Source organism: Mus musculus, chromosome 17 (genome assembly GCF_000001635.26).
Source record: "Mus musculus strain C57BL/6J chromosome 17, GRCm38.p6 C57BL/6J".
NCBI classification, from domain to species: Eukaryota; Metazoa; Chordata; class Mammalia; order Rodentia; family Muridae; genus Mus; species Mus musculus.
This window is the reverse complement of record NC_000083.6, coordinates 58352966-58375763: the sequence shown is the minus strand read 5'-3', so window position 1 is coordinate 58375763 and position 22798 is coordinate 58352966. Positions and strand designations below refer to the sequence as shown.

The 22798-nt window shown below is 38.3% G+C and overlaps 1 protein-coding gene across 8 annotated transcripts in view; it reads right to left on the bottom strand.

Annotated features, from left to right (window-relative positions):
* Nucleotides 1-22798, bottom strand: part of Cntnap5c (contactin associated protein-like 5C) — a 648880-nt gene that overhangs the window by 42190 nt on the left and 583892 nt on the right. For 7 of the 8 annotated variants that reach the window (XM_006524742.4, XM_006524741.4, XM_030249937.1 and 4 more), the window contains 2 exons: nt 16443-16573; nt 11516-11600 (listed from right to left, as the gene is read on the bottom strand). In XM_006524742.4, coding sequence (XP_006524805.1) covers nt 11516-11600; nt 16443-16573 — 216 coding nt within the window. Of the gene's footprint in view, nt 1-11317; nt 11393-11515; nt 11601-16442; nt 16574-22798 lie in introns of all 8 variants that reach the window. The other variant, XM_006524744.3, reaches the window with a different exon arrangement.

Below are 22798 nucleotides of genomic sequence, written 5' to 3'. Positions count from 1 at the left end.
ATCAGCCCAGGCTGAGGAAGTTCACTACAGCTACATATGTATATGTATATGTATATGTATATGTATATGTATATGTATATGTATATGTATATGTATATGTATATGTATATGTATATGTATATGTATATGTATATGTATATGTATATGTATATGTATATGTATGATAGTTTTTCTTAAGTAGTTAGTAGTATGACTCCTTGTAGCCTCTTTAGACATCTTTATTGTTATTTTACCTACCTACCTCTTTCTTTTGTACTCAGTTCCTTTTCTTTCTGGAAAGAACCCTTCCTTTTTCCATTTCCCCATCAGATCACTTGTACTCTATTATCCTTTACCCCTCTCACCTTCTTCTTTATTTATCTCCTTCTTCCTCCCTGAAAAAGACTCCCCCTATACATTTTCCTGATCACATAGATCAACCTACTAGGGGCTAGTATTTAAAAACTCAGTGAATGGAACTTAATAGCAACTGAGAAAAACACTCAAGGCCAACTTTGGGACTCTGCACACATATAAATGCCCATCTGCACACAGACCTATTCCTACAGGTATGCTAACAATTATATACACATGAACACATGTATACTAATATCTGCATCCAGTGAAAAAAACTAAATATTTCTCCCAATAGGGAAGTGAGTATGGGAGAAAGATGCAAGAAACAAGCCCAAAGTCTAGAATTATGGAAGACAGAGAGCATAAAACCGACACCTCAAGGGTCAGAGACTTGGACTTTCAAGCCCAGAACCACAAATTTCTAACACTTCCCAGTAATTGGAACACTTAATAGTATTCCCTTAATAAATATCTCTGCATCACTCACACAATTCATGTGCCCTTGTTCCAATTCTTTATGCCAATACACACAGACCCAGAAATCCCAGAAGATGCCCTCTGAACTCTGATCCAGAGCTCTACCACTGTAATTTGACTTCCTCAAAGACATTGTTAAAGTACAAGTTGTTGATTTGAAAAGTGAAAACCGAAGGACCAAGCACATATGGTGTGGGCTGCTCAAAGAAGAGTCACAGAAAGTAACATACTAAGGTGTGGGTATCAGCTTCTCTGAGGAAAAGGGAAAATAACTATCTTAGCATCTGCCATACAGAACAATTACATTTTGGTGGCTCTCAAGGTATATCTTCAAAGGTTGCTAAGAGGCTTTTTTTTTAACTTCTCCAGTTTATGTCTTCTTTGGTAGGTGAGATAGCTTCAAAATGGCTTTTGAAGTGACTTTTTTAGAATTATAACAGAACAACATAAAATCAAGAGCTACTCAGATTACACACGGAGGTTGACATATCCACCCCCCTGTAAACGAATCATTCAGTAAGATTCCTGGAAAATTGATGATGTATGGCAGGAAGAATGAAGGTCTTCTAGGTTACTAATTGAGCTGGGAATCTTGCTTCCTTGCTGATACTAGGCTTCACTGGATGCCATGTTAAAGGGATCCTCTCTTCTCATTACAGCTATTTTCCTGCCTTTCTATCCTGTTTCAAGGTAAACTGAAACAAGATATTCAAACTGGCCAGAATTTTGAGGTGCTGAGATTTTCTTTTTCCCACACAACTGCTACAGAATTAATGGATGTTAGATGTGTAAATTTAGGATTACCTGGGAAACTGGCTGTTGAAAGACAAAGATCTAGGAAGCAAGGAAGTTGCTTGACTGCCAAGTTTTCTTTCCAGTCTCAAGAGCAACAAAGTCATTTTGTTTACATTATCTACTGCAACATATTTAAACATATCTAGTTAGTACCTAAACATTTTGCAGCTTTTGTATACCTGGCCATATGCCTCCCCCAGAAAAATATAGAAACCAAACCCACAACATATATTTAATTGTACTATATAATTATCAAATCAATCCTGGGCTGGGGAGACACCTCAGATTGTAGGGTCCTTGCTGTGCATATATAAGGACCTCAGATCTGTCCCTAGAATTCAAACAAAAAGCTGAGTATAGTGGCACACACTTGTAACCACAGCACTGGGGAGGAGTAAGCACATGGCATCATGGAAACTAATCAGCCAGCTAGCATGGCCTATGTGGTAAAGTTCCTGGAAAATGAAAGACATCTCCCAGAATTTCAGCCCACATTTTGAGCCAACATTTCAGCACTCTTCTTCCAAGACAGACCTCAGTCTCTCTCCATTTTACTTTCTGCTTCCAGAACTAGAACATTCTACACCTTGCTTCTCAGATGTTCTTGCATATTATATTTCGTGAGTAAATAGCTTCTTGCAGAAGGGCCAGGTAACTTCATTTCCCTTTTTATTACCTTTTAATGAAGTAGTTTTAAATATGACTCCATACATACTTTAGCATTGGGCATTCTAGATCTATATTAAAACTTTTTCATATATTGTAATTTCACAAATTGTTCAAGTGTAGAATAAACTTCCAAGACCACTGGGCCGTCCCTGATGTTTGAAAGGATTATTTTTTAGGGAAAAGTTTTCAGCAGGTTATCAATGTCACAGTAATGAGCATAGAGGTATTCTGCCTGCTTCCCTACTCCTTAACCCGACACTGTAGCAAATATAAACACTTGGGTTTTATACTGGGCAAGCTCATACAATTACCAATAACTGTTCTTTTAATTCACCTTTGAACTGAATTACTTACATTCCTTGTTATAGAAGCAAAACACCCAATAAAAGAATATAAGGAAGGAAGGGTTTATTTTTGCTCTGTTTGAAAGCACAGTTAATCTTGGTATACAAGTTATAGAGGCAGCAGTCTAATGTACCTGGTCACATTATGTCCTCATTCAGAAACAAAGAAAGATTGCTTACGTGGCTCAATGGGATTTCTCTTTTGTGTATAGCCTAGGAACCTAGAACATGGAATGAAGACCCTTCACACTTAGAGTCTTCCTACCTCAGCTGACCCTGCCTAGAAAAATCTCTCACAGACATAATAGAGGTTTAAATACTATGTGAATCTAGGCGATACTATTTATGTGAAATGTTTGTAGAGGTAACTCAATAAAAACAGATTAAAAATAAATTGGTGTCAGTGATTAAGCAGACAAAAGAATGGGCAGTGGTAATCATTGATCTTTTATGAGTGATAAAAATATGTTGGAGCTAAAAGAAATCATAACTGCCAATGAGTTATAGGCTTTTAAATATTTTGCCTTTATTTAGTTATATTAATATTGTTAATTTACTATTCATTATTATTTACTCCTACAAAATATGGGTATTTTAGTTTCATTTATATATATGTTGCTTCTGTAAAATACCCTAACAAAAAAAACAACTTAGAGGATAAAGGAGCTTAATTTTTAACTTAGAATTCTAGGTTAATGTCCATTATTATGTGAAAATCAAGGTAGGAGTTTCAATTGCTCATATCACACTCAAGGTGAGAGCAAAGAGGAACGAACACATGTATGGTGGTGGTGGTTGATGTTTTGGTTTTGTTTGTTTGTTTGCTTTTGCTTGCTTGCTTGCTTGTTTTGCTTAGCTCAGCTTGGCTTTTCTACTCTTACACATTTTTAGACCCCCTGACTAAGAGGTCTACCTCCCACAGTTGGCTGGGTCTTTCTACATCAATTGACATAATTAACACAGTCTCTCACATATGTGCTGACTGATGCTCTCTACTTAGCTGATTATAGGTTGTATTAGGTTGATAATTAAAGCTCAACATTGCAATGAAATACCATGTAGTAAGTAATTTGCTACATGCATGAGATATTTAATGGCCAAATGAGTATAGTTGTCTTTAAAATGAATAATTGTAAGTTATATGGATTTTACTTTAGTGGAAAGAATACAAATGCAGAAAATGGGGTATAATGGACTGTCAATATGTCATGTGTCGTATTGGCAAGGTACCATTCTCAGATATTAAATACAACATTTGTTACAGGTGTTATATGTGAATGAAAACCTTAGTCAGGAGAATTTAGGCAAGGATGAATGTCACCCCTGATAACATGAATGTATGAGTTTTCCTAGTGCCAGCAAGGCCTAGACCTTTTTTAAAAAGGTGACTCTTAGTTTCCTAAGAAAGAATGCATTCAATCTTTGATTAACAAACACTATGACTATGTGATTAGGTTTGCATTGGTCCAATCCTTAGATTTCAGTCAGCCTCAAGAATCACAGGCTCCAATTCTGAACAACAAATCTCAGCATATTATAAAGACTGAATGTGTTCACTCTTTGACTGTGGTTGATGCTGTAGAATGATTGTTATCTAAAATCCTTCATCTTCTTATTTATTGTTTGACCCATTGTTGAGGCTGTAGGAGGTTTGTTAACTAAATTCCATCATTCATTCTCAGGCAATTCTATATTCTCTCTCTCTCTCTCTCTCTCTCTCTCTCTCTCTCTCTCTCTCATATTCTCTTTGTGTGTGTGTGTCCACATAAGTTTGTGTTGGATGAATGAAGGCATGTGCATTCCATGTGACACATATGGAGTTCAATCATAACCTTGGACTAGTCATCAACTTCTACCTTGTTTGAAACAGGATCTCTTGCTCCCCACTATTTCTCCCAAGAGATTTGTCTTGATAACTTCTTGGTATTCCATGTCTATCTCCCATATTTCCCTAAAAACATAGGCATTGCAAATGTCTGTCATGTCTGGCTTTACCTAAGTTGGAATCCAAATTCTAGTCTTAATGCTTATGTGGCAAGGGTTAACCCATTGAAATAACCCTCCTATCCTTCCATTATACATAATTCTTGGTTAAAAAAATGGTGCTATGAAACTTTAGTTGTAAAATAGGCAGGTCAAGGAAATATAAACAGCCATATCCATGAAAATTTCTGAATTAACAGACTTTTCAACAGCAGGTGTACCAGGTTCCTGCCATGACTTTCATCATTCCTTTCTCTGCAGTTATAAGTGGACGTTTTCCAAGTAAATTTGCTTGTCCCATGAAGATTGGCTTAACAATAAACAATGGGACATTCTACTTAAAGTTTTAGACACTTTGTTCATGGTAATTCTCTGTTATTGTATTCTCATCATCTGTTTATGAAACATGAAGAAATAGCCCAAGATTAGCAGAAGTACAACACGCAATAAGACTGAAAAGGCTGTTACTGGGAAAAACAACTAAATCCATAAGAAAAAGCAAGGGGACAGGCATGAGAGCTTAGTGGGTACATTGATTTCCTTGCAAGCATAAGAACCTGTTTTTGAGTCCCAACCCCAGTATAAGAATCCAAACATGTTGGCAAATGCTTGAAATCCTAGCACTAGGGAGATGAACACAAGAGGATCATTGGGACTCATTGAACAGCCAACATAGATTACTTTGCAAATTAAAAGCTAGTGAGAAACCATAGGGAGAGAGAGAGAGAGAGAGAGAGAGAGAGAGAGAGAGAGAGAGAGAGAGAGAGAACTGCTTGTTCTGTAATTACCTCCTTGACCATAATTTTATTTCACTATTTGCAATGGAATGCTACCAACAGAAATGAACTCAAGACTTCAAAACTGCTGGTTCAGCATATCTGACTGAGACTCAGTAACTGCCAATTACACTGAGCTCATTGTTTAGTTTTCACTCCTTCTGTAGCCTCTCCTAAATTACTTCATAAAAACAATTTCCTGGATAGTGCAGCAAGATTCAACAGTTGTAAAACAAACAAACAGATGAGAAGGGAAAAAAAGAGATTCTGTTGAAATACACTAACTTGAACAATATATGGTGTGATCTACTGTCCCACCTTGTCTACATCCACTTCAGTCTTCATATCCACGATCTCATATCCTGAAAAAGACCTCAGTCTAGGGAAGATCAGAATGGTGTCTGTGGTGTTTTTAATGGGAGATGTCTCCCATGGGCTGTTATATGTGATCACTCAATTCCCACATGGTGCTGTTATTTTGAAAGCCATGGAACTTCAGAAGTGGAGCTTTCAGGAAGAAGTACTAGAAGCAAGGTTCAAATGTTATAGCTTTGCTCCACTTCCTGCTCTCCTTTTGCTTCCTGGGTATAGAGTCAGTGTGATTTAGCCACTTCCTACTCCTGATGCCCTGCCTTCCCAGCTTGCTAACAAGATGACAGACTTTTGTCCCCATGAAGGTGTAACCCAGATTAAGTCAGGTATTTCACAAGTTACTTTTCCTTGTGGTATTTTATCACAGGAACTGAAAGGAAATGTATGAATTTTAAAAATCAGTGAAAGGAATCCAAGTCTCTCCCTTCTGCACTTGTTTGCAATGCACTACTGAAAAGTATTATAGAGTAAAATATGCATGGAATAAATGCAGAACAAAAAGAGCTGTGCATCAGTGGTAGTGACAAGAAGAGTGTGGGTAAGGAGGATAACAGAGAGACCACAGTCTCTGGGGGGCAGAGGGTGGAAGCAGGTAAGAAACCCCAAACAGGAATACTGAGCAAATTCAAGGCTTAGTGTGGGGCCTTGGGAGTGGGGCAGTTCTCAAGAGCTGTGGACTAGTATGAAGATCACCATTGTGATAGATTTTACTCAAAGTCAATTGACAAGATATGATTACCAAGAGATAAACCCATGGGTGTGTCTGTGAGGGAGTTTTAAACTGAGTTAATTGAGATGGAAAGACCCATCTCCACAGTGGGCAGCACCTCTCTCTGGTTCAGAGAATTCATTGATTAGGAATGGAGAAACAAAGCAGGCTATTAACATCCAATACTCTCTGCAATGATCTCTCTCCCAGCCTTTCTACCATAACTGCTCTCTCATAACAGATTGTACCACTAAACTATGATCCAGAATAAATGCTACCTTCTTTATGTCTAGTAGGAGAGTCATTTTGTTACAACAATAAGATAAGTAATATATCCATTCTGCAGGTTCCAACTTGGGCTAACTCCATGGTAAGCTGATATTTACATTTCTTCCTGCGATCAGATTGTTCTCCTGTAGATTAGTAGAACAGGACTGGAGAGCTTCAGAGGGAAGGGAAAAAAACAGTTTTATAATGTGTTGTGGTGTATCTCCTACATCAGGAGACCCTCCAAAGTTGCTCAGGGAGTTTATTACTTTTACAAGAATTCTTGTGTGTTCATTACCGTTTCAGCATTGACATTTACAATACAAGATCAGACTCTTCAAGGAAAGGGCAAACAAGTCAATACCAGTGCCACCGGTCAGGACAAGAAATGCCAAGAAGAAAGACTAAAAGACAACAGCATTGTGGGAGCTTAGGAACAATTTCTGTCTTAAAATGCTGCATGGTTCCCCACTTTATACGCCTGATACCCCACCATCCAGTAAGGTATTATCATCATCCCTGAGTCATACATCTGGAAACTGAAGCATGTAGAGGTTGTATTAGTTACTTTCTTTGTTGATGTTATGAAAAAGTTTAAGGAAAAAAGGGTTGCTTACAGCTTGACAGTACAGACTATCATAGCAAGGAAATTATGGATGAAGGACTGTGAATGAGCTGGGCACATTTCTTGGAAGAGAGAGTGTTGGGAGAAGTGCAGATGAGAGATGTCTGACTTGTAAAATTCCAAAGGGAAATTTGAGAGACATTTAACAAGTCTATCAGAGCTATTGCATGTTTTAAACTAAAAAAAAAAAATCATGGGTAGATATGTGGGGCTGAAAAATTGCTTGATTAACAAGATATAGAAACTACTAAACCTTTGGTTTGTAGGGACAACCATGTTGCTCAGCTGGGGATGAGAAATTGGTGGTGTATTAAGAAGAAACTCATATTATGAAGGAACAATCTTCTGGGAAGTGTTTCCTTAAGATCAGCACAGAGAAGTCATGTTCCAGAGGCAAGCAAGGCTGTACTCCATGCTGGAAGCCAAATTTGGTAGTGTAAGTTTTATTGACTTGGTTTTGAAGGCTTTATTGGGTCATAGAAATCTTCTGAGGCTTGACATTGGGGGAGAGAAATAGCATCCCTAAAGCTAGCCCAGGAAAGGTCATTGGTGGCAATGCAGCCCAATTACAGCAGAAGACCTGAGGGTTTTGAAAATGTATGACATGAAAACCATTTGTCAAGACTACAGCAGACATGGAGTACAGTGGCCCTGAGCCTAGGAGACAAGCTGAGTGAGTTGCATAGAGTACAGCCAGAAAGTTATCCAGGTCTTTTGGAAGACTCAGGAGATCATAACTGTATCCCAGTTACCTTAGACATTGAGTTAGTGGGGTGGTTTAAATATGCTTGGCCCATAGAAAGTGACTTTATTAGGAGGTGTGGTCTTGTTGGAGTAGGTGTAGCCTTGCTGGAGGAAATGATTTACTGTGGAGATAGGTTTTGAGGTCCTATTGTCTAGTTCTGCCCAGTGTAGAAGATCCAGTGTTCTCCTGTTTGCCTTTGGTTCCAGATGTAGAACTCACAGTTCCTTCTCTATCACCGTGTCTGCTTGGATGCTGGCATGCTTCCCATCATGAGGATAATCGACTAGAATTTTGACAGGTTTCAAACAAGGGTGTCCTGGAATTTGACACATTTCTGTTTTGCTTTTTAGGGTCAAGTGGATCCAGAATTCAATTTGAGTAAATGCTTGGTCCATTTAGTCCTAAGAAATAATGTCTCTGATATACTTAAGGTTTGAGCTACTAAATCACCAAACAGAAGATAGTTAGTCAATACCAAATGTAGAAATAAATAACCATCAGTATGTTGTGAATGACACCTTATTGCCAATTTAAATTTGATAAGTATGGTTATTTTCCTTCTGATATTAACATGTTTCCACATTTTGAAAGTGCTTTTTTTTTCCCGTAAATCATGAAGCTATTTCTTTAGAAAACAGTAATAACAATTCTTTAATACTGACTTACAGGGAACATAGATTAGGATAGAATTGGTCTGGGAGCAGGAGAAGAAGTCAAGCCCTTTCTAGTCTAGTGAAGACCCCAGGTTCAATCTCCCATAAAATTCCCCAGCAACTGCAATACTGTTGTAGTTCTTATGAGTTTATGCTTTCTATGTCTTTGTAAACTTCAAGATTTTTGAATTTGAAGATCTATTGGTTCTCATGAAAGAAGCAAATAAAACGAAGTCTTTGACATACCCAGGTGAGCTAACTGTGACGAACGCCCAGTGGTAATTCCTGAGGCTTCTCCAGAAAGAGGTGTCTTTATTATTGACTTCCTTAAACAGGTTTCTCTCCTGCTATGTAAAATGGTGCTTATCTTTCTCTTTTTGGTGTGTATGTACATATCTGTATGGGTGCATAATTGTATTTAGAAATATACAAATGTGTGTGTGTGTGTATGTGTGTACCAGAAAACCACATTAGCTGTCATCATCCATCACTATATACACATATCACGTTTTAAAATTTTTGTTTCTTTTCTTTCCTGTTTTGTTTGTTTGTTTGTTTTTCCCTGGGACTCAGCAATTGGGGTAGACTGGCTAACCAGGGAGTTGGACGAATTCATTTTTGTCTCCTAGAACCAGGATTTAAAGTACATGCCACTATGTCTGTTTTTTTCTACACAGGTTCTGGGGCTCCCATTCAGCTCTCATTGCTGAGTCACCTAATCAGTCCCCAATATGACTTTCTTTTAATGTCATTGATATAATATTTGCTGTAACCAAGCAAAAGATTTGGAGATAAGCAAAATGACAGTAAACAATTAAAAATAAAAGTTAGCACCATCTTATGATTTACCATAGAAAACTATCTTCATTTATGGAGAGCAAACACACTTCTCCTTTCCCCTTTCCCTTTCTCCCTCTCTTTCTTTCTCCCTTTTACCTTTCTCTTTCCCTCTCTCTTCATCTGATATAGAACACCCTGAAGCTGCCTGGCAAAAGGATCTTCAGAGGGTCAAGATGAGAAAAATAACTTCCTTCATATAAACACTTATAATTCAGTGACTTAAAGACAGAAAAACAATTTGTCAAAAAGTTTTATCTCACAAAGGAAAAAAAAACCACATTTTTGCACAAAGCAGAGATATCTAAGATACAGAGAAGAGGAATTAAAACCTTCCCAGGCCTCATTAGTGAACCTGAACATACAGCATCAGAAATAGCACCTTATTACTATTATTGTTAATTATTATCATCATCAGGAATTGAGTTGAGAAATAAGCATTTGTATTGATTGATTCATCTGTCTGACAGTTACAAAAATGACATTGTCTGAACTTATATCTTCAGATTATGTTCTAGAAATGCTATACTCTTTATGAATCTAGAAGACTGAAGAAACAGTGGATCATTTCTTGTCTTATTTAAGCTCCTGCCCTGTTAGCACAACTCATTATCTGCAGCATATTTTCAGAAAATATCTCCTCTGCCTTGCAAATCTACATTCTGTACATGAGTATGAACAGATCCTAGACTCCTCTCACGAAATAGTAAGAAACCAAGAGCACCCTGCATGACCTACAAAAACCCTCAGATTTTCTGAAGAGTCATTCCAAAACATGATATTATGACTCAGAGTTAAGGACTGCAACAATTTTATAGGATAGTGATTTCTTGTGTTAAATTTATTCCAACTTAAAATTGGCAATGTTCTCTAAACTGTACTGTGACCAGCAGAACCACAGAGAATTTGAGAGTCTTAAAAAAAAAAAGAATCAGTAGTAAATAAGGGGCAGACAGAGGTCCAAAATAACAAATAATTTCAAAGTCTGAAGAAGATCTTTACTACTAATCTGTAAAACACAGATTCTGTATGCCATAAGCCACTCGTGTACAATGCACAGAACAGGAGATCCTGCCTAAAACAAGTTAGAACAACCAACAGCAGATGTTGTTGATCTCCAAAGCATACCATACCATAGACATGTCCATGGTCATATGTGTGAATGTGTACATACACCACACATGTACACATGAACAATACTTAACATACAACTCAACTGTGTATTCTATTCAACATCATATATAAGGCTTTATAAAGAGAAAATTATTAAAAGGAAAAAAAATGAGGAAAGCTAGGGCATAAACTGTGGCCAAAACAAAGGCCTGTTGTCTACATTAGTTGTAGCCACATCACATTCAAGCTCTAAAAGGCATTGATAAAGATCAAATATCATTCAATAGCCAATTATTCAGGAAAGCAAAAGAAGTTTAGTGTTGTACAGGCAATAAATATTCTGAAACAACAAGTGAAAATTCACAAAGCTGATGTGAAAACAAGAGGAGAATCCATGCGTCCAGCGTGAGTTTTGAATCCTCATTCTGCAGTCCAGCTTCCTACTTCATTCCTTTAGTTTAAAGCTAAGGGAACGCAAATAAAAAGTTGACTATCTAAAAGAAAAATAATTATATAATTTAAATTAAAATATGTTAACTTGCCTTATTACTTGATCACACTTCTACCTGGGTTACTAACAATTTACAAACTTAATAATTACAAGAAATGAACTAACCAGTCAACAAAACAGACATGGATGGCATCCTGCACCATTAGCACATTTCTTTCTTAGCATATCTCATTTCAAAACCTGTATCAAGAGAACAGATAGAAGCAATGTCTTCCTGTGTGAATCACTGAACACACAAACAGAAGAGACAATTTTATTGAGTTTAACAACATCCAGTGAGAAGTATAGAATGCAAAAACAAACCTGTGACTTTGCCTAGGACGAGCGACCTTGCTCTCTGGAACTCAGATTCTAGTGAGAAAGTATAGCTGAAGAGTTGCTGGTCCATCTGTAGGAAAATAAAACAAATCCACAGGCCAGGTTTTGAGAAAGCCTAAGGCAATCACATGGGTAAAAAGCTTACAGTCTCACACAGGGCAGGCTCCTCACTGGAATTCACTCTCAAGAGAGATTTGAAGTGTCTCAGCAGTTGTCCCACAGTTCACATAAAATATCTTTTCTTTACTCCTTGTAAAATAAGGTCTTTCATGGGGCTTCCATTCCCTTAGAAACCTTACAGGGCTACTGTCATGTATTAATCTCCCCACTGGGAATTTTCACAGAACTCTTCTCTGAAAACAAGTAAGCAGAGAAGCCCATCTGTTACCATCTCTGCCACATTAAATGGGACCCAGCTGGGCTGCCTATTCTCCCTTCTTTCTCCCCTCTTGTTGGTTCAGCCACCACCCCTTTCTTTCCCTCCATATCCCTGACCTGCTCTCTCGTGTGGACTGTAGGACTTCCTAGTCATGAAACATAGTTTGATAAATACTTTAGGAAAGGATGAAAATATGACTGCCACTGACAGAGCTGGCTGGTCACCGTGCACTGGAAGGAAGAACAGAAGTCACTGCTGGTTTTTTCAGGCCTTGATTTATAGGGTGCTCTTTTGGAAGTCACTCCTAGCTTCAGGTACTGCTGATTTTGGTTTGCATCCCCCCTTCTCCTTCCTGGACTGTACCACTAATAGCTCTCCATTTTTCTCAGATCCAGTCTATTTTTTGAGGAAGAGTGTGAATATAGGTTTATTATTTAAAAGTCAACCTGACAACTCTAGGGACCATTCCTCAAGTATATTCCATTTTTTTGTTAAAGTTATTCCTCTTACTCATTTCGGGAATATTGTAATGGGTAAGTGGTAAATCTCCAACATTACGTGAATCATTTGTGTTATATATCCAATGATTATTTAAAAACCTCCATCTTATTGGAATAACTACTAGTCACTCATGTTCTTCCATAGGCCAAATCAAAAAATTCCCACTGCTGTCCCCTGAAACTCTCTCCATGGCTCTATGTGGCATGTTTCAAGAAATGGAGAGTCGTTCTGGCTGATTTTTTGACCTATATCACTCAGTTCTAAATATATCTTTCTATGCAGTGATTTTAGGGAGTTCAAAAAAGAGGTTCCAACAAGGATAATCCAAAGCTTAAACCCTAAAGTCATACCATTTGTCTTGGTTTGATAATGAACCTGCCACAATGAGGGCTTGCCTACCGTGAGGGATTACCTACCCTGTGCTGGCCATTAGGCATGTCTTTAAGGAATGAATGACCTTAAAGTAATCGGTTTGCAAAGGCCCAGCCCATTGTCAGTAGCACCATTCCCTAGGCAGAGAGTCCTAAACTGTATGAAAGTAGAGAAAGCAAGCTGTCCATATGAAAAAATGAGTGAGTGTAGATACACTCATTCCTCGCAGCTCTTGAACATTGATGTGACTATCCATTTCTGCCACTTGACTTCATTCTTATGGTGAACTGTAACCTGAAATTATGAGCTAAAATAAACTCATCCTGACTTAGTTCGATTTTTTTCCCCCCTCAGGATATTTATGGCAGCATCAGAAACAAAACTAAAACACCTGGCCTTTTCCACAAGGTCACACCAATCCCATAGCAACTGTGACCATGCAGAATCAATTTGCTTAGTTCACAAAACACTGAAGACTTGTTGCTGGAGACTGGTAAAGAGGGAGCACTGGAAGAATAAACTCAAGCCAAGTTCCAGTCTTCATCAATGTACACTCTAGGGGAGGGCTATGGGGTTATATTCCTTATCAGATAGCATGAGTTACTAAGAAAAAAAGAATAAAATGACAAAGGATAATGAATAGTGTTTGGGAAAAGTCAAGGGAATAGGTCGAAGGAGGTGAGGAGAGGTCTAGATATAGATAGACATTGTTATACTGGCAAATGCAGAACACACTCAAAACTATGAGATTGAATAAGGTAAGCCATCACATGGCTATAGATCCAAAACAGCAGGAGCCTAACAGGGTCCTAAGCGAACCACTGGATAGGAGAGATAACTGAAGACCCACAGAGCGATATCAGTGATCATCTAATGGCATAGAAATAAACCTCAGGGAAGAGGGGTACTATTCAAACAAAATGTAAGTCAAGCCCTAAAGTCTGAGAACAATCAAGGTTGCCATGCACCCATTGTATTGTAGCAACATCAGGTGTTGGAGAAAATCCTTGGTGCAGGGAACCCTGGAGTGCCCCTGGCATAGTTGCCATGAGAGATATGCATTAGAGGTTTTGACAGTTAGAGTTTGCGAGTTCTGGGCCACTGTGTGCCTTACATTTCCTAAGAATCTATGACACTCCCTCAGGCACTGAAGTATTTAGATGGCTTTGTGGTTTTCTGTACGTTCCCTTGGAAGCTAAACAGGCCTGTTGGCATTAGATATTAATCCTTTATACTTTGTACAACTGGCAAACATAATTTTTTTCTGGCAACTACATCTATATTTATCTTGGCAATCACCACTGTATTCTGTTTCCTATAATGGTAGAAAATGATTGGTTGCTCTCAATAAAATTGTCACAGCTTCAGTTGTGCTGCAGCCCCTCCAGACTGAGCCTGACTTTATTCTTTGACTGGACGTATCAGGTAACCTTGGTCTGTTGAGTAAGCACTTGGGAAAGTGAAATATTACATTCTACAGGCAATCTTATTAAACTTGGTAAGTAAATAAGCCAAAGCTTTCAGGAAGACCTTGAAACTGCCCAGATACACTAAGACTGGGCCCTTAGCTTCCCAAAATGCATTGCCTGAAACAAGCACTTTCCTACCTACTACTCTGCTTGAAGTTGTATAGTATATGCCAGGTTTCCACCTTTAGTGACTTGTCACCCATGCTGAAATAGATTTTGATGACATCACTGTCTTTGAGTCATTTCCACTCCTGTAACCCCTCATCCATACCCCTATTAGTAATTTCAATAAAACTCATTGGTTCACTAATTCAGACTTAGTGGTGCCATTATCTAGATTTGCTGTTTGATCTCTATGTGTAGGGAGAAGTTTGCTCATGCCTCCCCAGAAGTATTTTACACAGCACTCCACCTTTGTTTTCTGCACAAGTAACTTTATTCATGTCTTGACTAGTACAATTTTTTGTTTAACATGGTGGGACTAAGGGGAAGAAAGGTAGAGTAGTTAATATTGTTTGTCAACTACATGGAATTTTGAATCATCATAGAAACAAGCTGTGAGGTATATCTGTTCAGAAGTTTCTAGATTGGATTAATTGAGATGGGAAGACACACTTCAAATTTGTCCAGCACCATCCTAAACGCTGGCATTCTAGAATAAATAAAAAGTAGAAAGTAAGCTGAGCCCCAGCATTCATCTCTTTCTCCTCCCTGACTGGGAATAGAAGGTGCCCAAATGTCTGGCAATTATGGACTGCTCTCTCAAACTGTGTGCCAAAACTCATTTAAGCTCTTTCTTAGGTATTTTGTCACAGCATTGAATAAAGTAACTCACATGGAAGACCCACTTACAAAATCAGGATATATCTATTTTTCCAAGAAATCCGAAAATAAAATGACAAAAAGCTAGCACTGTGAATAACAATTGAGAGATGGGTTTCTTACCCTGAGCCAGAAAGATCTTGGTTAGTATATTTGCTATATTTAATAATTACTTGATTTGTGCTTCAGGTGGAATTGGAAAGGTGTTTAAAAGGCAAGAAGGCATAAGGATGTTGGAGATGTGCTTGTGACAAGGCCATGATATCTAACTCATATGTAGAATGTTGGGTCTTAGAGGGCTGGCTTATTGAGCTCAGCCATGGCAGAAAGAGTTTGCGTGCAAAAGCTCTCAGGTCCAGGTAGGAGGAGATAGGCTAATGAAAATTGCTGATGTCTCCTCTAAAGGATACAAAGTTCACAAAAAAAATAGAGCAAAGTCATCTTCTGAGAAGGGTGGCATGACATCTGTTGATGGCAAGGAAAGAGGATGGTGATTTCTGTGACAAATTTAGAGGATACAAGAGAAATGGATTAAATTTACCTAAGCAAAACAGTGAATGATAATCTGGTTAACAATCTCACTTATGATCAAAGAGGACTAATCTAGACATTGGATGAATTTTATTAAGATCTGTCTTGTTGTTGGGTTGGAGAGATGGCTCTGTGATTGACTGCTCTACCAGAGGTCCTGAAGTTCAATTCCCAGCAAACACATGGTGGCTCCCAAGTGTCTGCAATGGGATCTGATGCCCTCTTCTGGTGTGTCTGAAGAGAGAAATGGTGTACTAACATACATAAAAAAAAATAAATAAATATTTTTTTAAAAATATGTCTTGTTGGTTCTTTATACGTAGTCACTAAATTTCACAGAAGCCTATCATAATGTTTTCTCAGAAAATTCTGCCTGTGCACACATAACCTGTCAAATCTTTCTCTGCCTTTTCTACCCAGGAAGATTTTCCTTGTCTTCAAGACCAAGTTCACACTAGGAAGTAAGTAGTGATGTGTAGAAGAGACCTGTGCCTTCCCAAGGGCTTCTATATCATCTGTACCCTATGCCCATTTCCCCCACACCTCTTGTATCCATTCTTCCTTTTCTCTGTCAGGTTAAGAGCTGATTAAACTTGACCACAACCAGAATCTCCAGTGTTTCCTCCTCTCTAATAGTTTCTGAAGGAATAGCTCTGGTGGGGGATTCAAAAATTTGTATTTCTAGTTCTTTCCCACGTGATGGCAATATCAGTGGCTAAGGGCTGAACTGCAGTCTGTGGCAACTCTGTGCTCCAGTATGTGGTTTGGTGGAGCTCAGACATGTTTGATGGAGAAGTCTTGGCATGTAGGCTGTGCAGAAAGGTGAGAAGTGAAGTACCTGAATAGAAAGTTCTGGACCATCACGGCTCATTTTCACCTGGTGCACTCTTCTATTGGCCAGATTCTCTGTGTTGATGGTGAACACATGGCTTTCTTCCTTGCTTAGTTGATAGTGAATCTGTAAACTTCCTTGAAAGAAAAAAAGGAGGGAGATTAGAATTAGGAATAGCAAGCACAACACAGAAAGGAAAATCTCATCAAAATGTTTATAAATCGAATTGTTGGTTATTTCTGTTTCTAGGTCTCAATGACTTGCATTTTTTTAAAATCATATTTTCATCACAGTTCAAATATAAAATTCTGAATGCAGGTACTAATTAAAGTGAGTGTGTCTCTTTGTGATGTTATCGTTTTGTGTATGGGCCATTTTAAATTAAAATGCTAGTGTGAGATCAGAAGAATGGTGTAGACTTGTAATTTCAGCCCTCTGCCCACTGAGAAAGGATGGTCAGCCTTTCATACCAGTTGGACTACACAGTGATAATCTGCTTCAAAAAACAAGTAAAAAGAAAGAGAAAGGAAAGTGGGCTGATAGGGGGTGGGATTGGGGAGGAAGAGAAAAGTGGGAAGGGGAAAAGGAAAGAGGAAGTAAGAGATCTATCTTGACAAGCACATTTACAGACCTGTTTTGTAACTGGAATGTGAGAGCACGGCCATGACATGGTTACCCTCATGATATGTTTGTCTCAAAATCACCAGTTTAAGTGAAGTCTGCTTAAATCGAAGAACCAATCTAAACCTTCCTGGATCATTTAGACTTTTAAATTTTATCAGGAGAGTATTTTTCAAGCAGGTGTTCACTATCCATGAGATTAGAATACCAGTATATTCAATATCGATCTCAGAGCTTATCTAATTAAATACGGTTTGGTGTCTTTGTGTGTGTGTGTGTGTGTGTGTGCGCGCGCGCACGCGCATGTGTGCATGTGCACATGTGAGAGCATGTACATATGGTTAATATATAGAGAGAGATAGATAGAGCACATATATGCCAGTATTCATATCCACTTGTACACCTGCATAAGCTAAAGGTCAACAAATAGTATTTTCCTTGGTTTATCTTCACCCAAGTTTTTGGAACAGGGTCTCTTATTGGTTAACACAGGGGTCACTGACTATCACTGGTTAGACTGGTTGTCCATAGAGCCCTCCTCTAATTCCTTGACTCTCAAAATTCTCAAAACAAGGATTTTAGTTGCCGATCACCAGACCTTGCATTTTCATGAACACATGGAAGCCATGCTCAGTATTTAATGCTTGCAGGGCAAGCATTTTGTTGACCAAGCCTTTTCCCCAGGATTTGAAGAACACTAAAGCAACCAAGCATTAATATCTGTAATTCCTACTCAGTATGTATTATGATCTGTCAGCTCCAGAATATGGAAGCTCTGCTTTCCTTTCTGTTAGTTCTTTTTAGACTTTCTCACTCTTTCTCACTCTCTCTCTCTATCTCTTAGACACACACACACATACCAAACAAACAGAAAAATAAATATATTGAAAAATCTTAAAATAGAACTAGCACATAATTTAGCTGTCATGCATACATGTATGCATGTATATGTGTATATATTCCATCTAACTCCATATATAAAAATAAATGTATGGAAAAATATATATATATTCTGTCTAATGGCAAAGTGTATTTCAAAGAGATCCCTGCATCTTACCTGCATATCTTCACTAGATATGAAGCTAACCTTATGTTCAGGTGTGAATGAAAGACATGTAGTTAGTGTATGTAGTGAGGGAATGCCAGGGCCAAAAAGGGGGAGTGGATGGGTAGAGGAGTGTGGGGGTGGGTATGGGGAACTTTTGGGATGGCATTGGGAAATGTAAATGAGGAAAATACCTAATAAAAACAAACAAACAAAAAAACAAAACAAAAACAAAAACCAACCAAAAATCTTCACCTGTGAAACTTGGGAAAAAAAAAAAAAGAAGAAGGAAACCCTTCTATTTGTAACATGGATGCTCCAGTATTTAAAAGAACAGACACAGAAAAGCGTGTAGCATGAGATCCCTCTTACACATAGACTGTGAAAATGTGGAGCCTATAAACTTGCAGAAGACAGTGGTGATTATATCAGATGGGGAAAAGAGAGATAATTATGAGAGAGCACATACTCCAGAGAGCATAAGAGAAACAACACAATTTGAGGATATAATGCATTGATAATTGGAAATTGAACTGTTAATAACTGCAGCACTTTATTACATAATTATAATTTATCTACTCTACATATACTGATTCCTTGTCAACTTAAAGAAGTGAGATGAGAAACTGGAAAGTCTAGCATTTATAAGCATGTGCTGCTATTACAGAGGGCCTGAGTTCAATTCACAACATACATATGAGAGAGCCACAATTGCCTATAATTCCAGCTCTAGGAACCTGATGCTCTTTTATGGACTCTGAGGGCACCTGCCCATAGAAATATATGCCCACATAAACACACACACACACACACACACACACACACACACACACACACACACACACACACACACACACACTTAAAACATAAATAAACTTTTAAAAATACAATGAGATTACAATGAGATAATTTTCCATTTTTTTAAATCTAATATTTGGAACCCTATTGGCAAAGCTGTAGTCAAAGCTGTAGTCTGTGGAAGTTATAGTCACCTTTGTAGCAAAGACAAATATAAGGCATATTCTGCACCATTTCTATCTTGGATGAGGGGAGGAGGGGAGGGCAGATTAGTAGGAAGAAAGTCAGCCACCCTAGAGCTCCTTGAGAATTTCTCCTGAATCAGTAACCTCAACGCTTTAAGCTTCCCTCATTCAATCTGCTCTTATGGCTTTCTTGGGCTCAATTAATTCTTAATTCAAAACAACTGTGAAAATCTTCACAGGAAGGACTAAGTGGGCAGCAAGCCCTGCAGGACACTCCCTGGGTGAGCTCCAGTTTCCTGTATTGAGTAGCATTCTAAGCACTTTAATAAGAAACAATTATCTTCTTCTGTTTCACTGCTTCCATTTACACTAGCATAAAATATCCCACAGCATATCTTACCTTAGCTCAAAATGTGTTTGCTCGGAATCAAGCCCCATTACTGCAACTGAGTGCAATCCAGCTGTCAATTTCTGCAGGACTCTGATTTATCTATTTCTCTATGTCTTTGTTCTTAGAAGAAGAGGCTTTCTTGAATGAGGAAACTATGCTAAATGATGAAATTAAGAGTTTAACTTCTGACTTGATGGATATTGAGATTCAACTGTGCAAAAAGATTTAAAGAGAGCTTTATCTGAAGAATTGTTTATATAACCTTATCCTCTGGGCACATCTCTAGTGCACTATCTTTATTTTTGATTAATGGAGGAGTACCCAGCTCACTTGGAATGACACTATTTCTTAGACAAGTGATTCTGAGCTGTATCTACAGGAGAAGACAAAGCAAGCAAGCAATGAAACATGCAGGCCTGCACCCATTTATTTTTCTCTTCTCTTGACTGTATATACAATGTGAATGGATGTTTCCCTCACCTGTCTCCATGATGTCTCTGCAATGATGGGCTGTGATGTAGAAATGTAGAATTATCCACCAAGTTGCTTTTTGTCAGGGTGCTTTATCACAGAAACAGAAAGGAAACCCAAACGGATGTGAGCAAATCTGATCCAGCTCCTTATCTCTGAACAATGCACAGTCTTCACATGTATATGAGATATTAGGTCCAGAAGAGTTACTTGAGATACTTATTGATCTGTCATGTGCTCACAGATCTCATTAAACTACTAAAGATGTCAGTTTTTCCCTTGGACTCCATATTGAATTCACTTCCATTAAGAGGAAAACATTCCTCCTATTTGTTTAAGATTTATGTTATTTGAAGGCAACAGTAATTAGGATTCAATGCAGTAACTAGTTTTTAAAGAAGTCCCATTGAGGCAGTTTTATGAATTTCAAATTATGTTTTACGATCCAATTTCTTTTAACTATAGACAATCTTTATGACAAATCTTGAAACTTTAAATTAATGGCAGTAATGCCTCTTATAAATGTATTTGAATAGTCTTTTGACTGTTTCCACAGATAGTGATGGAATGAGGGAATACTGAGTGAGCATCAGAGGCTTCGAACCTCTGTGGAATTCTTCTGAGAGGCTGTATTTCCCTCTCATGAGCTACATCTCAGCATCCTATACATAGTGGTCTCTTAGTAGCCTATCTTATTAGGGTTCATATTGCTGTAATGAAACACAAAGACCAAAAGAAAGTTGAGAAGGAAAGACTTTATTTGGGTTACATTTCTAAATCTTAGTCCATTGCTGAAGGAAGCCAAAACAGGAATTCAAACAGGGTAGGAGCCTAAATGCAGAGGCCTTAGAGGAATGCTGCTTACTGGCTTAGTCCCCATGGCTTGCTCAGTCTGTATTCTTATAAAGTCAAGGAGAAGTAACCCAGGGATGGTACCACCTACAATGGATTTGGCCCTCCCTCATCCATCACTAATGAAGAAAATGCTAAACTATCTTGCCTACAACCTGATCTTATAAGGCATTAACTTAATTGAGGTTCTCCCCTCCCAGATGAATTTAGCTTGTGCCAAGTTGACATGAAACTATGCAGCACAATTGACCCCTTGTCAACTTGACACACAAATGCAGCATCATTAAGCCACAACATTTATTTCTCCTTCATCCACATGAACTCACATTTTGTTTATTTGTTTGTTTGTTTGTTTTATGGAGACAGGGTTTCTCTGTGTAGCCCTGGCTGTCCTGGAACTCACATTGTAGACCAGGCTGCCTTGGAACTCTGTCTCTGCCTCCCAAGTGTTGGGATTAAAGTCATGGACCACCACTGCCCAGCTCACATGAACTCACATTAAAAACATAAGTAATGTTAAAAGTCCAACAGTCCTTAACAATTTAAGCATATTACAAATTTAACTCCTTTAAACTAGCCAGTGCTTTTACATCAAAACTCTAAATTTTCTTTTAAAAGTTCAAAGTATCTCAACTGTGAGCTCCTGTAAAAATCAAAATTAAGATAAATGCTTTGCTATTTCAAGAGGGAAGAACCAGGGCACAGTTTCAATCAAAAAAAAAAAAAAACCACACTCCCAAGTGTATAAATAACCCACTGTCTAAAGTCTGGATCCACTCATGATCTTCTGGGATCCTTCAAAGGTTTTGGGTCACTCTTCTTAGATCCCCCTCTGCAGGACACACAGTTTTTCCTCTAGGTGGAGAACCACTCCAGGACTCCATGACATGGTTGCTCCTTTGCTTGGAGCCATCCTGTATTACTGGTATATCCTAAATGCTGAGGTGTTCTTCGGCAACTGAATTTCCCTTTCACGAATAGCCTCTCCTAGGCTCTCTGTCAGGACTCCAGACAAAGACTGAAATGCTTTCTATGGCTCTGTCTTGCCTTCAAGACAAGTACTACTGTCACGAATCTCACAATACCAAGTACAATACCCAAATGAGGTACAACCTTGACCCCTTCTGGAACACAACTTCAGTAAGGTAAGCCTGAGGAAATGCTGCCCAGAAGACGTCACCTCAACTATTCTGGTCTCTTCTTAATCACAGTTGCTTCATCAGCCCCAGCTCCCCAGTATTCATTATGCCACCAAAGCAAAATGTTTCTTTTAGTGGTTCTCAGGACCTGAATTTTTCAGCCCTCTGCTAACCAGAACCACAGATTCTTAACTCAAACAGCTGGAAAAAGTCTTACTTCCCATTGAAACGTCACAACCAGGTCTCCATTATCTGCACTGTTTTTAATACTCTTATCTCCCAAACTCCTACAGATCATCTCAGGAAGTTCTCACCATTTAGTGGCTATTTTAGCCCAAGGATGCAAAGACTTTCTACAATTCTCCTCAAAACAACCATGTCATATCTATCATAGTAATATCTTACTCCTGGTACTGTCTTGTCTAGGGTACTATTGCTGTAATCAAACACCATGACAAAAAGAAATCTGAGGAAGAAAAAGGTTATTTTTCTTACACTTTCACATTGTAATCCACCAGATGGAAGCCAGGACAGGAACTCAAACAAGGCAGAAACCTGGAGACAGAAGCTGATGCAGAGGCCATGAAACATGGACCAAGCCTGAAGTCTCCTTCTCCATGTCAACGGGACATTCTTACAGCTTATTTCCACTCCTACTTGCATTGTAGGACACATTTTACACAAGTTATTCCCTTTGCTGGAGTCAAGGTTCCCAAATCAGCCACCATATTATATTACTATTACATTACACCATGAGAATCACAGCTTAAACATTTCTCCCCTAGAAAAATCTTCTTAGCCTTGCATCCTTGCCCGCTTCCATTTTGAAATAGGCTCTCAAAGTATTAAATAAGTAATAA